General features: G+C 38.9%; 1 protein-coding gene across 1 annotated transcript; it reads right to left on the minus strand.

Annotated features, from left to right (window-relative positions):
- Positions 1 to 2292: 2292 nt before the first annotated feature.
- Positions 2293 to 2814, minus strand: LOC149201826 (uncharacterized). Its single transcript, XM_089401377.1, has one exon. The coding sequence runs from the start codon at positions 2812 to 2814 to the stop codon at positions 2293 to 2295; it is 522 nt and encodes a 173-aa protein (XP_089257503.1).
- Between the last annotated feature and the right edge of the window lie 13902 nt (positions 2815 to 16716).

Raw genomic sequence — 16716 nt, forward strand, 5'->3', positions numbered from 1 at the left:
GAGGATTGAAAGTTACTTAATCACAAATCCCATTTATAAAAAATATGTCACAAACTTTTATTAAATTGTGAAAATGAAGAATATTTTGTTGATTGACGGGAGAGACCTTTGAATAAATTGTGAAAATGGAGAAATTCTTTTTTATTGCATTTAGTTCCAATATGAGGGAGATGTGTAATTCTTTCCACATTCAACCTCAAGTTGACATATGTCCTTTTTAAAATAAAAACAAAATATTTTGGAAATAGAAAAACAATGTATAATAAAAAACAAAATTGATTATACATATTTGGTTAGTTTTTATTTAAGACATTATAAAACATCAATAATCTCACCTTCTTTATGATCACTTTGTTAGTTGTTTATATTAGAACTCAAAATGAAGGAAGTCTCGTAAAAATATTTCACTATAAGCATAAACAAAATATTTCGATATTGATTAACATAATTTTAAATTAACTTTAAAGAGAGATAAATTAAGTAAATGTAAAAAAAAAAAATCTTGTATTTTCACTTTCTAGTGCCAAGAAAGATGTATAATTCTTATACTTCTTTATTTCAATATAAGACTTGATAAACACCCGGATGCAGGTGGCATTCAAAGTCATTAATGGGAAGCCGCACAATACAGGCAGCTGGCCTGGTAGATGGCTGGCGGACAACCCTCAAGACATGCGCCTCGGGCTGGCAAATTGGTTCAAGGGCAAGCGAAATTAATTCGGCACAGTCTGGAATGATGGTCTTGCAGTCAAGCATTAATGCGCGCCTGGTTCATGTGCAAACAGGTCAGTTCATTTGTATGGATCCGTTCATTGCTCATGCCTTAGTTACTGGTTCTATTTATCGTGGAGCAGAACTTCTCCCGCACTCCTGCCTGGTCTATCGAATTTGGAAGCTCGCCTGGGCTTGGAAACTCATTGGGCTCCTCTGCGCTCAAACTCTAATCTGCTTGCTTCGCCTCAATCCCTCTCTCAGTCTATCTGTTCTCCTGAGCATGCCTCGCCGCCGAGGTATCCCGCGCAGAGGCAGCAACACCGGAAACAGAGGCCGTCCCTCTCGTCCTGCTCCACAGAATGTCATCCCCATAGCCTCAGCCTCCCCTTCTTCTCCGCCCCTGGGTCAAGCTGGGTCTCTCCCGCATAATTCCTTCCAGACCTCCAGGTTTACTTTTCACAGCAGGCTCAACAGGCCCGTATTGACAGCAAGCATCACCATTATTCTCGCGGAGGAGGAGAATAATCATGTCAGCTCGGCTCCAACCACTTCCTCCCACTCTCAGGAAGACAGTGTTCTGCAAGGGGATATGGCAGGGGTGGTATTCCATGCGGACAATATGCAGGAGGACACCCCTGTTTCTGAAGTGCCTCAGCAGCCCGTCGATCCGACTCAGAGCGAAATTTTGGCCTGTGGGCCGTCTCAGCGTGCAGGTTGCATTCTTAATCTGGTGACCACTCCTGAAGGTGGCGCAGAAGGACATGATGACAATGGCTTCGTCACCTGGGTAGCCTCTTCCAGCCAGGTGGAGAGGGACACGCCTGACTCGCCGCAACATGCAGACTAAATCTGACTCTTCACTGATGGGTGGCCTTCTTGCCTATGCGCTGTGCAATTTTGATTTTGTGTCTTTGTTTCTGAGTTTATGTGTCTATGTCTAGTTCATGATCTTGTTACAGAGCATGGCAATAGCCAATATGTGCTCTGTTTTTTGTTATAACTATGACTATGCTGGGTACTTTTGTGCTTTTTTGGTCAATGGGGGGCACGACAGTATGAGTCCTGGTAAAATCTTTCAGTGTGTCAGGGCCCAAATACAAAATTTTAAAGTCTGTACTGTGAATTTGGCAGAACGCCTGAACTGTAATATCTCTAAGTTTCTGGTTGAGGAATGGCCTCGGCCTCCTTTGAGGTCTTGACCTCACTGTACATATCTTTTTTCCTTTTTTAATAGAATTAGTATTTACGAAGAAAAAAAATATAAGACTTGATAAACCATTTCAATATCAATGTTAACTAGTATATTTCAATATCAACTCTTTTTTTTTTCTCAGAGAGAAAAATTTTCATAGAGTTATATTGAGACAATATAAAAAGTACATAAGATATGGCAAGGATCAAACACCTTGCATGCATATGCATGAATATGGATCAAAATTTAACATACATAGGATCCCAAAAGGTATCAAAATCTGTACAGCAGCTGTCATAAACATATATAACAAAAGGAAACTATATGCAAAACAGGAAAAACAGATGGATGAGAAAAAAGGATCAAATTCCCGGGATGAAGAAATCCTATATGAGACAAGAATAATCACCATCAGAGATCATCAAAGGCCAAGAACCCGGCTCCATTGAAAGACCCTTCTTCGACAGATGGTCAGCTTGATCACTAAGGGAGCGAGGGATATGGTGAATTGATCGCTGTTTCATATTGCTCCAAAAATACATGATTCTGTTTAACCATCCAGACAGATGAGGACAACTGATGTGGCATTCTCCGCTAACATGATCAATCATTGATTTCGAATCACCATAAATTGAAATGCTTTGGATATCAAAAAATACGCAGAAGGCCAGCAGACCTGCAAGAGCCCTAGCCTCGGCCATGCTGTTTGAGCCAATCCCTCCATTCCAGGATAGAAAGTATTGCAACTTGTCGTCCATAATAATATGGAATCCACAACCACAAATGTTATTCTGCTTAGCCCCATCAAAGAAAGCACAGGAAGCAGCAATGGAAATGTCATCCGGCACATTTTTGCAATCCTTTTTCATCTTGACTTTTTTCAAAGGCATCGAGTCTTGAAAGGCCATTATACGCTGCAGAATTGATTTAAGAGGCTCCTTTGACTCTTGGAAGATCTTGGCATTCCTCCATTTCCATAAACACCAACAAGCAATAATAAACATTTCAATATCAACTCTACATAGATAGAAAGAAAGGGAAACAAAAGAAAAAGAAAAGTTAATGTTAACTATAATAAAATTTCTTAATGTAGGGGAAAAGCTAATTTTTTTTCTTTTAATTTCTTTGATAGGTTTTTATTAATAGAAAAATATATTAAAGTGAAAGCCTTTCATACATCCAAAATTTCTTAATGTGCAAGGGGAAAAGGTTTTTTTTTGTCTTTTAATTTCTTTGATAGGTTTCTATTAATAGCAAAATATATTATAGTGAAAGCCTTTCATACATCCAAAATTTCTAAATTTGCAAGGGGAAAAGATTTTTTTTTTTTTTCTTTTAATTTCTTCGATAGGTTTCTATTAATAGAAAAATATATTATAGTGAAAGTCTTTCATACATCCAAAAGAGTGACCTGAGAGATCATAATTATCACCAGGATAACTAGAGACACAACAGACATAATAAACAAAAAATTAGCAAGATGGAACTGTGTTACTTGAATAAAGGAAAACTGAAAACTACAACAGAGATAACTAAAATCCTCCAATTTCCCTAAGGCTCTGGTTGAGCCATGAAAAATGCCAAAAGCAAAGTGCAATAGTATATATCAACAACTCATTGGCAATATTGACAAAACATCATAAGATTGCTTACAAAAAAACAGGTTTTGATCCATAGTAAACACTGATGCGACGTGCATGGTGTGCTTATTAGTCCAAAATGGTAACTGGCGAAAGAGGAGAGGTTTGAGCTAGAGCGTTGATGACTGCATGCACCTCTTGTTGCTCAATGGAGTCAATCTTTGACTTTGAGACTATAAAATTCTCAACACGAGTCAATCTGACAACAATATCCTCCAAATTATGCTTGATGTCCCTTAAGATTCTCTTCATCTCCTCCTAACCTGCAAACAACTTGTAGTTCTCTACTTGCTTATCCCAAATTACCATGCTTAATAGAGTCTCTAATTGACAATGCAAAGTAATAGAATGGAGGAAGTGGAGTCTTCTCTTACGAAAATTCCCTAGATCAAGAACCCACTTGAGGCTACTGCCTCCAATCTCCGTATCAGAAAAATAATCACGATCACCAAACTCCTTGGCCTCCATGTGGAAAATTTTATTTTTTGACCTCTAGAGGAGCAAACTCAAAAACTTTAGCCACATATTCCCATCTGAACAAAAGCTAGCATCGCCAAGAGGATGACCCAGGTGTGCCACCCCTGCGACTAGGAATTCTTTGTCAAGGTGCCATATAAGTATATGACCTGCAAAAATAATAAGAAGAGACAACTCTAGAAAACTAAATGACAAAGATGGACATAACAAAGGGAGGGTAAGACCTTAGTACAACGCGAACCACAAACCTTGTAATAGAAGAAAATAGAAATTTATGTGGGTGAAAGAAGAAAATTTTGAGCCCACGACACTCACAAACTAATACCTACCCAAAATTCTAGAATCCCCAAACTTTGTGTGGACCAAGAAATAAATGAATTAGAAATGTTTGAAATATTAAAGTTCTAGCGAGACCATATCCATGGTCAAAACTAGATAGAGAAAGCACCAGAGTACCACACTCCATAGACCAACACTGGGCAGTTGAACGAAATCCCGACAAGGTCAGAGTTCTAAGGTGCCGCCGAGGGTAATATTGCCACCAATTTGAATGACATACCAAACCCGAGTTGTGTAAAAATAGCACAAAGAACATTGACACCTATGGAGAAATAACAAATGACCCAGAGGAGAGGTAACTATCTTATAGTTGATGACAATATGACCAAGTAATAACCAATTAAAAGAAAGGTAATTGAAAGTGAAAAGAATCAATTACTTCCTTATAGAGAGAAAATGTGTAATTCATATATAACATCTAAATAATAATAATAACAATAATTTAATGTGGGTCAATATAAGAGATTTCAATACTTGGGGTTATGTAATATTGGGGTATATTTAAAAATATATATATATATATATATATATATATATATATATATATATTTTAATGTGGGCAACATGACCCATAAATAAAATATCTCAATACCTATGTTAAACAAAATATTTCAATGTCAACTAGGTACATGTGTGTGTGTGCGCGCACACACACACACATATATATAGCAATCGAAAATAGTTTAGCTTGACCATAACAAATTTTAATGTTTAACTTTATAAATCATTTTAAAAATTATTTTAATTTAAAAAAACAATTTGTTAGCATTTGATTGGCTTAAAAGTTTGTGTGTCTTATTTCAATTTTTTTGACATGTGTCTCATGTTACTTATGAAATTTGGTCTCCTGAGAATTCACCAATTTTCATGGGGATCGTAGTTGGCATCTTGTAATCAAAATAAAATTAAAACTCAAACGATATTTATGTAAATTATAATCAATTTTCTTCAATTTATTAACCCAAAATAAAAAAGAAAACTCATCAAAATAATATATTTAAGTATTTTCTATACTTCTCTCTCCAAACAAAATTATAATAATTTTAAATATAATTTAATATTTTCCAATATAACTTTTATGCACTAATTTATTATTTTTAATTTAATTACTATTTAAATTAATTGAGAAATTTACATAGTAAAAGAAATTAAAAATATTTTAAATGATATATATATAATAAAATGATTGAATATATTAAATATTATCCATTCAAATTTCAAATAAATTTAAATTAGTTTGGTTTTTAGATTTTTTTTTTATATAAAGTTATTTATTTTTTCTAATAATTTGATGCAAAATTATTTCATATAAATTATTTAATTAATTTATATTTAAATTTGTTTAAATTTTTAAATATGTGTGTATGTATTTAATTTATTATTTTATTTTTTAATGATGATCATGATGATGATTATAAATATCCACGAAGACCAATGCGGTCTATCAAATCTTAAGAAGAAGAAGAACCTAATTGTAATTCTTTAGAATCTTATTTCTATGCTAAAAAAGAAGGGAAAGAAGCGCACCAATATCACTATATTTGCGTTGACTTAACAAGTCAAGAAGATTGGAAGTGTGACAAATGTTAGGGAAATGAAAGCAAATGTGAGTAAGAGCCAGACAATCTAAAAGTAAGTGCTTTTCATCCACCTTCATAGTATTGCAAAGATGACAAATCCTATCATCCCAAGGAGTCTTGGGAGTAGACCATCACCTGGTTTCACTTCGAAGCTCACGAAAATTAGTTCTAATCTTAGTGATGTTCATCTTTTTCTTCGAGTTGGTCAAAACAGAAAGATAATTATGGTTCTCAAGGGTGGGGCTTGTCACCTCCTTATAATTTATTAGCTTCCTTTTACCCTCTAGCTCCTTATCACCCCATAGCTTATCCTTAAATTTGGAGGTGATAGTATTTTGACACTATCCTTGTTTCCCAGGATGCTCTCCTCATTTATCCCCCAAGGGTTGAGTCAAGACTAGGCATCCTTGTGCCACCCATGCTTGAGGCGAAGGTGTGAGTTTTGACTAAATTTAGAAGCAATTTTAGGGAGTCTCTCGGATTCCATGTTGTAAAGCTCCTTATTATACATTAGATACTTAAACATAGCCCTGCTTTCAATAGGGGAGAGGCCAGCTTCGATAAATTATATTGACTTGTATGAGACCCCCTTATTTGTGGGATAAGGGACCCAACTCTGCGCATCGATTTGACTGCTAAGTCTACGAAGGCATACATACTCTACACCCCTCTGGTTTTGAACCTGTGACCTCTTAGGATGAAACACATGCTCTTAACCATCAAGCCCACTCAAGCTGACACCATTATTATATTATATCATGTAACATTACAACATTTTCCTTTTATAATAAATTACAAATAACACTTAAAATTAGATGATTTAATTTGAACTTAAAGACTAACAATTTAATATTATAAGAACATTATTTAATGAAAGTACAAAATTAATATTATAACAGTTTTATGGAAAAATCCCGCTTAAAACATGATGATTTAGTTGGAACTTAGTGATTGGCCTATGTCATTAAAATGAAATAAATTTTTTATTAGTCCTTGCCAAGGCATGACGCTAGCAAAGGATTTTCCTAACCACTATTAATTTAACATTCACCAATCGAAGGTGAAATTGAGTCAACCATTTTATCAACCAATGGTTGGACAAGAACAGACTCATGGGATTCACGTTCAGAGAGAGTGGGATTGATAGGATACAGATTCTGATTAATCAATTCATCAACTAGTGGAGGATTGGGGGAATGTTTTCGATAACCAGTCGTAAGATGAGGCTGAGAAAATGTAAAGTTTTCCAACAATTTTGAGACTTCATCCATATAAGGACAAAGGTGAATAAGATGATTCTCTTCACATAACCTACAAGGAAACTTAACTTTACCCTTTTTTTGTGGAACTTACTATTACTAGTTGATGGATTTTCACCAACATGATATCTAGAGGTTAGTGATCGGGGTTGATGTGAGCCTGTCGACCACACTTTTAATACTTGTGGAATACCTGGGAAATCACTAAGAAGGTGGTCACCCTTACATAACTTTCAAGGGAGTTTAACATTGTGGGGTTGATTGGAAGGTTTCTCCATAATAGTTGAATTGGTAGCAATGGTTGCTTGGTTGCCCCCTGCTTATTTTGCTTCTTCTTCTTCATCATTTTTTTCTTCTTCTTAAATTCTTGGTTACTAGAATCAAAACTTTCACCAGGAAAGAAGGAAGAAAGGGATGAAGAAACAACAGATGAAGAAGGCAAAGGGTCAAATTTAGGATCAACTTGAGGTCGATGTCGTTCAGGTGGAGGTGAACTTGGTTGAGGAGCAGTTTGGACATTCGGAACCATAGGGGTTGAAAACAACCAAACTAGCAAATCAATGGTAAATCCAGGAAGGGACAACGTTGCCATATAAGGAACACCAATATTTCCAAAAGAAGGAAAAGCACTAGGATAACCGTCAGAGAGATTTCCTTGATTGGTAGACTCGGGAACTGTCACCATTAGTCTAAACCTAAGATCCAATAAGGAGTTGTTCCACGGTGAGGATGTTGTTCTGCGATAAATTAATTAATTTTATTATTAAATTAAAGACACAAAATAAATCAAAGGTGTAACTAGGCAGAAGGGTTTACCAATTAACTGTGAACTACAATACACCACCTTGGTGAACTAAGAATTTACATGCGTGCAAGAAATCACCCCGAATGTTGTGTTTGGTGTATCACAATGTACAAGGCAGTTGACTTAGTTACCTATGGCGAGGTAAGAACCTATAGGGGAATTCCAAAATATACTTGAAGGTACGTGGAAGCGCAGTCCATAGTAGTGTTTTCTAATGCATAATTGTTCGATGAGAGCGTTCCCATCTACTTTCCATGTGTGGAATGTCATCCAAGATACCCGGAGATACGTGGAGAACGATCCTATACACTTATGTACGTTGAACATGATATCATCCCCAGAATGTAACACTGACAAAGAACATCAACTCCTACGCTTAAATACACCGGAACATGTCTCTAGCATAGACCTCTAGATGTTTGCGTTAATGTTCCAAATGCTCCCTAATATTGATTAAGTAAATTTTAGAGTTTATCTTGAATTAAATTTTAGTTTCAAGGCTCACAACTCGATGTCACCTGAACACACCTATAATGCAAGTAATATGAAGAAAAGAACTCTTTTCATTTTCCTTTTAACAATGAAAGGCCTAACTAAGTAAGGGAAGAAGAAATCAATCAACAATGTCACAAACAAGTGATGCAATAATCAATCTCCTCAACTTCACTATTCCAATCAAAATCAAAGCGCTATATGCAATGCAAAATGATGATATTTTTCTTTTCGATCCTCTTAATCTTAAAACAAAATGAAAAGTAAGATGCTGCTAAATCACTAATAAGATAAATCACATAGAATTATGATTGTAATGTCAATTTCTTCAAGCAATCAATGATCAACTAAAAGTGTGCAAAAAACCTAATTGACAAGAACAAAGAAAAATCCAAACAAATTCTTATCAAAGGCTATTAAAACCAAAAGAAAACAAAGTGAAGGCTTTTAGAAACAAGGACACACTTAGAGACAAAAGGAAAACATGTTGGACCAAAGAAAATCAGAGAGAAAAACAAGAAAAGTATGTTTTTGCATCTTATAGGGATCAGCGCATGTGCAGAACACGCATTAGTGCTTTGCAGCGCAGGTACAAAGAAGGAGAAAGTGCATTGAAGCACTCTCTCTCCATACTAGGGGGTGCATTGAGGCAGATTCGGTCAAAATACGATACAAAAAACCAAAGAAAGCTCAAAGAAGGGTTTTCCTAAGGTCAATCAATGTCTAAATGAGTCAATCAAGGTCACTTTAAGAGGTGAAAAATGTGCTAAGGTCAACGAAACATCTAAGAGAATAAATGTTCCCCAATGGATTTGCCAATTTGTTATGCAGAATTTACGATTGTGGACAAAGGTGAATTTCCTACACTTAATGGCCTAGTATAGAACGATAGAAGACAAAGAGCATACAATTTTCCTTAGATAAATTAGAGTATGGGAAAGAAACCTGCCAGGAACCTGTAGGAAGCCTCCATTTCCTCCTCTCTTGTAAGCTCCAATTGTAGCTCCAAGTGTTATAATTAGAAACCACACACACGACTAAAACAAGCAAAGGATCCACAACATCCACGTAGCATAATCTAACATCTCTACTCAATGAATCAACGAGTGCAAACATAAAACAACAAATATAGGAAAACATGATACTCTTTGTATTAATACAAATAGGAGAGAGTTTACAACCATAAATAGTAGATGACTTTGTAGATGTCTCCCTAAGTTAACTTGTCCTTCATTGTCACAAATCACACTTCAATATCAACCCTAATGCATGAATATGATGACTTATTTAGGTTCAAGGCAACACCATAAGGGCACTATCAATCTCCAAAAGACAACCTTGATGCTATGGATAGAAATAAATTTATAGGAGAAGAGTGGTAGTTTAGGATTTACCATTATGGGCTTGAAATCCACATATGATGGGAGGCTTAACTCAAGGGATAAGAGGTGAAGTCTTCAAGATAGGATTAGATAGGATTCAAGATCTTTACCCATGGTGAATGGTTAAAACTACCATGGAAGCTTCTGGAAGAGGAAGCTTTAGAATTATTTTTTATTTTCTTGAATTTCTAGAATCAGCGCACCTGTAGAAGGGAGCAACATGTGCTGACTAACATAGGTGGACAGGAAAGAAACATGCACTGAATGTAGGTGGCCAAAGAGGAAAGGTGCGTTGAGGCTAAAAGAAATGTTTTTGAGCAATTTGTCCTAGAAAGTCGTACTTTTTGGAGAATTCATGCTTAGGGATTTGTGAAGGGATGATGGAAAAATGTTCATGGATATTGATTGATCCGGTTGGCAGGCCTATTAACAAGATGTCGAAAAATGGCTTATAACAACTATGCTACATGACCAAGGCCTAACATTGCATTTTTGGGCAGAGGCATGTAACACAATAGTCTACTTGCAGAACTAGAGTCCTTATCAAATTCTTGGTATGATTCAGGATTTTTGGAGCCTCTTTTTACTGCCATGTCTCCAAATATTCGAGGAAGAATCTTGAGCTGTGTTGTCACTCACTGCAAAATGTGTTTTCAGCTGACCAAAGGGTGCAAAAGAGAAAAAAAGTTTTCAGCCATCTCCCAAAACACAGAATTACTCAAAGCCAAATTGGAACCCCTCCATTGCATAGTGCTGAGAACAAGCTTTCTAAAGGTATATGGAACTCCTCAAATGGATCCCAAAATACGAAGATATGGCCTGTTAAAGATGGGGTTTTATCACCTTTTAAAGGAGGAAAAATAGCATATTAGAGGATCAAGCAACATGGTATATCAGAGGTTCTAGCGATCACCGATATTGCAGATCGGAGGTCCAGGAACATATCGTAAGTCGCAAATTGGTAGATCATGTAGCATGGCAGTTGATCCAGGTGGATATTGGTGGCCACCCGCTAATTACACTTAGATCCCCACTAAGGCTTCTTTCAGTTTTTTCAGTTTCCTTAATTATAGCACAGTTTACTATTTTTAGCAGTTTTTCGGGTCCTAAACTTCCAGAGCCGTTTTATGGCCCTAAACAACGTTTTTTGGGAAATCTACTGTCAGCGTTTTATCTGTCAAAAAAATCGTCTTTTTCGTCGTAGTCCTCAGAGATATCTTTCCAACGGGCTATCATGCGCGTCAAACGGAGATAATACGACCAATTCGCGACCCCGGGAAGTTGATGTACCAACTTACCCAAAAACGGGGCCCACAATTTGGCGTTTCATCTTCTAGGGTTAGGTTTTGGAATGTGAAGGGTTTTCCATTGTTTCTCAACAATAAATAGGCCTTCAAGCCTCATTGTAATACAGTTCAGAGGCATGTAGCCACCACATCTCTTCTCAGAGATAAGCTACCATCGCCCTAGCTGGTTTATTTCCATTTCTGTTTGTAAGCATATTTCAGTATTTTACAGTAATGAAATGAGGTATTATTTCCGCTGCATATCTGTCTTTATGGTTATCTCTGTATTTTATTGCGTTCCTGTTTAAATCCGGATCAGTGGTATCAGAGCGGTCTACTTTTCTTAACTATTTTTCTTTGCATGTCCCCAACGAGGTCAGGATATAAGGAGTTAGGGCTTGAACTTGTCGAACCTTTGCAAGACCAGCCTCGCAAATCCCGACGGCCTCCCATGGCGGATGAAATGAAAGACAAGGGGGCATGAGATCCTATCAAAATCTTGCTCGAAGAATCCCTCGAGCGACAAAGGAACGCGATGATGGACAACTTTGCCCAAATCCTTCAGCGGCTACCCAGGGGCGACGCATCGGCTTCCAACAGCAACTCTAGAAATGCCACACCATTTAAGGTACAAGTTAATTTTGAAATTCCCATATTCGAGGGTCATGTTAGCCTCCTGTTGCAACAGGGTATCATTTTTCATGATTGACATTTTTACATGCCAAATATGTCATACTTTGCAAGCTGCTGTGTTCCATATTTCCAGAACAGACCAAAGAAAAAGCCATGAAATGTGCTAGTTCAAAGGCCACTGCTGTGTTCCAGTTTTGGAGAGTTTTAGAGGGAGGTCCAAACAGTCCAATCTTGGTCTCCCTAGGTTTCAATTTCTTGTTGTAGAATATAGAGAATGATATCTGTCCAAACAGTTTAATCTTGGCAGATTTTGTAGATAGGTAGAGAATCAAAGGGACCCAACTGTTTAATCTGGGCCCTGGCAGAAATAAGTGTAGATTTAGATAGGAAATCAGAAAAAAGAAAATAAAAATTGTAAATATGGGTCTGCAAGTCTAAGTGCACCCAAATCAAAAGAAGAAAAAATGTTAGGAAGTAGGCTGGGTAGGTAGCTGTGGTTGTAGAATGGTGATTCATGATCAATTTTGTGTTTCAAAATGTTTATCTTTTCAGATCACAGTGCAGGAAGTTTTGCATTCAGAAGAGCTCAGAGCTGGACATCACTAACTCCCCCTTCTTCTAATTCCCCAAAGTCACTTACTAACTCCCCAAAGAGGTCAAGATCTGCTTGAGCCTCTTAGTCTCATCATACTCCATATCAGTTGCCTTGGTGAAAGATCTGTTTCACTCAAGGATGTCATTTCTCTACAGGTTCTTTTCCCCAAAGTTAGCCTAAGGTCCCTGACCTTAGCGCCCTCTGTTCATCTCCATATTAACTACTAACTTTATTATATAAACTCCCTATCAATTTTTCCCATTCCCCTATTAAACTATACTTATAAAACACCCCTATGTAAATATTCCCTCCCTGGCAATATAGTCATATTTTCATAAGTCCGGGAAAAAATGGTCCATCTGGGGCTATTTTTAGCCCATCCGAGTCATAGCAGGGATTAATTTGACACCTGGTCAGATTAATAACCTCTTCCCTAACTCTAAAAACCCTCAAAAAACCCACTTTTTATCCCTTTACCCCAAGTTTCGGGCATAAATTGTTAACCCGCGCTCAAAAAAACCCATAAACCCGCCATTTCCTAAGTCTAAACCCACCGCGCGCTATATTTAAATGGGAATATTCCCACGAATATCCCCGCCCACTAACCCGCCGCCGCCTCACGTCTACCGCCAACCGTTGGATCTTCCGCCCCGCAGATCGACGGTGGGCGGGCCGTCCCATCTCCAAAACGCCCGAGCTTTAGCGTCTGGGAGATGGGCGGTATTGCCGCCGTACCTCCCGCCACGCGTCAAGCGTTGGGCTGTGGCGGACCCCTCTCCCCCGAAACCGCCTTTGTCCATAAGCGGTGCGCCCAAAACCGGAAACCGCCCCTGCCTGCGTCACCCGCCTGCCCAGTGACGTCACCCCCTGCCCAGTCACCATGTCGAGTCATCTGCCTGCGTGGCCTCCTGCCACGTCACTGCCACGTACCCCTGCCACCGTACCTGCCACATCACCATCCGTACATGATGACGTCATGCTGACATCATCCCGCCACGTCGTCCTGCTGACGTCATGCTGACATCACCCGCCGTACAATGTCACATCATGCTGACGTCATCAGCACTTTTTTGGCGCGAAGGGCAAAAAATCGCACTTCGGAGCCCCGGAATCAGATTTTGAGGTAGTTTTTGATGAGCGATTTGCACTTTTGGGCATGAATGGGGAATCTTCAGGGAATCTTTTCATTCTGCGGCCCCCAGCAAGCCCGAAAGGCGCCGAAAGACCCATTTTTCTTCGCGAAGCTTGCCGGAAGGAGCAGATAACAGTTTTGAAGGAAACAGAGGCCGAGCAGCGGCCATTAATTTGTGAATAAAACCCACGGCACGTCAGAACAACATCAATTTATTGCCAAAGAGTATCAGTCAAGATTTTTTAGGGGCTCGAGGCACCTGAACATTGATGAGGCCCCCCAGAAAGTCAAATCAGGAGGCGTAAGCCCATCCTTGCCCTCAAATCACAGTTAAAGCTTTAAATGCATACAGACAGCGAAGGTGCAGAAACCCATACTCATTTATTTCAAAAAACACTGTAGCAAGCCACCAAGGACAACATCATTTATTCAGTTTTGATACGGCGGCCCTGAGCACAGCCCGAGATATTTTTTGCATTTATTTCTGGATAGAATTAGGTTAAGTAGTCATTTTTCTTTATGACCTAATTAGGTCAAGATGTAATAAAGGAACTCTGCAGAGAGTTTTTGCCCTATATATACCACCCTCTGTATAGTTTTAAGGGTTGGTCAATTGAGAAGTTCACTAGAGACTCGTTGTGTATACCTAAGTTTTTCCATAATCAAACATTGTCGAAAGCTTGGAGAGCAAACTATCTGTTGTGAACGAATGTTTATGGAAATATGAAGATGGAATTCTCGTGCTGCAGCTTGAAGCAATAAGTGCATCTTACCTCTGTTTATTGTTTACCACTATCTAAGTAGCAGGAAGAAAGAATAGCCTAGAATTAGTTTAAATACTCTCTATGCTCAATTTCTGCTATTTCTTTATGTTTTCTTCTGATTGAATTGGTTATGAATATGAATTCCTTCTGGCTCATGTTTACCCCGATTCACCTGTGTTTGCCAATTATCTAGGGATTCTTAAATGCCCCTAGGTAGCGCCCTGTTATCTTCCCCTGTTAAGCATAATTGAGAGATTCTTAATTGCCTCTCATTACTTAGCATTTCTTTCCATCCCTTTAACCTGAAACATTGTTTCATGCCCAGCTATCTTGCTCCATTTTCCCTCACTGTTATTAAGGAAAAGCACCAGCAGTTTTTCTCCTCGACTCCACGCCCAATGGTTCGAAACCCTTAGACTATGCTCTGCCTCTCTATCTGAAAAATCAATTTTCCCACCAAAAACAAAACAAAAACCCTCTGAACTCGAGACCTAGCCTAAAATCCTTTTCAAACAAAGCTAAATCATAAAGAGAGAGCCCTCTCTGATTGCAGGTTGGCTAGAACCTGCAGTCCAAAGTTGGTTTGTGGTTACCTCGGCCGTATCCTTTTCCGGAGCTTAAGGACAACCTGAGTGATAACAGGTCAGATAGACGCAGATGTCGTCGATAAATGGTTAAATGTGCTAGAGGGTTATTTTTCTGTTCATGGTTTTTCCAGTTGGGAAAAGATTATTTTTGCTCTTCTCAAAGAAGCCCCCCACGTCAAGGATTGGTGGGAAACCTACTGCGAGCAGAAGGATGAAAGTACAGGCTCACTATTTTTAGTCGCACCGATTTGGAATTCATTCCGAGATGCCATCAAGGAGCAGTACTACCCTGTCGGAAGCTATGAGGATCAATACATAAAGTGGACCATGCTACGGCAGGGAAGGGACAAAGACGTACCAAGTTTACCAATATTTTCCATACCCTTCGCACAAAGTTGGGTATCAAGGATACAGAGCAGCATTTGGTACTCAAATACCGTGGCTGCCTGCACAAGTACATCCAAGAAGAAATAGAATTCCTGAACATCTCCTCGCTCGACATGGCATACCGATATTCCGTCAAGGTCGAGCAAAAGTTTAAACAGAAGAAGCGAGACTTTGGGTCTGCGAATCCGAAACAAGGGAAAGGTGCCCCCAAACCGCAGAACAAAGGACAAAGCCAAGGCGGGGCGACCCAAGACAACCCGCCAAAGCTGCAAGCAAAGAACAACGCCGCGAAGCCGAAAAAGGACACCAGAAAGTGGTGTGATTTCCATAAGAGCTCCACTCACAACACAAGTGAGTGTCGGGCCAAGCAGTCACTGGTGGCCGAGCTAAAGGTTTCAGAATCAGATGCATGTTATGAATTTAGGATATCACCAGGTACCAATCGAACCCTCCGACGTGTGGAAGACTGCCTTCAAAGCCAAGGAGGGCCTTTTAGAGTGGTTGGTTATGCCTTTCGGATTGACGAATGCTCCTGCAACCTTCATAAGGCTAATGGACGACATCTTACGGCCACTCACCAACTCATTTGCAGTGGTATACTTGGATGACATCTTGATCTTTAGCAAGACTTGGGAAGAGCACCTCCACCACATCCGACAGGTTCTCCAAAAACTGCGACAACACAAGTTATGTGCCAATTTGGAGAAATGCACTTTTGGCATGACCCAAGTTAAGTATCTGGGATACATTATTGATGAACGGGGGGTGCATGTGGATCCATCCAAGATCCAAGTCATTCGGGATTGGCCATCTCCAACCACTCTGACAGAGCTTCGCAACTTTCTAGGCCTTGCCAACTTCTACTGCAGGTTCGTGTTGGGATTTTCTCATATCACTTGGCCCTTGAGTCAAGTCACCAAGGGAGGAGCGAAAGCAAAATTCTTTTGGTTTGAATCTCAACAGAAGGCATTCACAGAGTTGAAAGATCGACTCTGCATAGCACCAGTTCTTGCATTACCAGACTTGCAACAACCATTTGAGGTCGAGACAGATGCCTCTGACTATGCTATTGGGGCAGTCCTTACTCAACACGGCCATCCAGTGGCATATCACAGTGAGAGAATTTCAGACACAGTCCGGAAGTATCCCACTTATGGCAAAGAGATTGTTGGCATTATGATGCATGTGTTGTACTTGATGGCAACCCACTCATAAAAGAACATCTCACTTATATATAATCAGATGAATCTGCAGAAGAGATATCAGATGTGACATAATACATGGGATGCAGGACAGCTCAAAGAAATCAAACGACAGTCCTTAATATGACAAGTTAGCTTTGCCATCAAGTCCAAAGGGGGAGATTGTTGGCATTATGAGTCAAGTGTTGTCCTTGATGGCAACACATACAGGTGACAGATCATAGTACAACAGGTCAGTAGCAGAGATTGA

This window comes from Pinus tabuliformis, chromosome 2_1 (genome assembly GCF_031772625.1).
Source record: "Pinus tabuliformis cultivar Carrire ecotype Pingquan chromosome 2_1, CPIR1, whole genome shotgun sequence".
NCBI lineage: Eukaryota > Viridiplantae > Streptophyta > Pinopsida > Pinales > Pinaceae > Pinus > Pinus tabuliformis.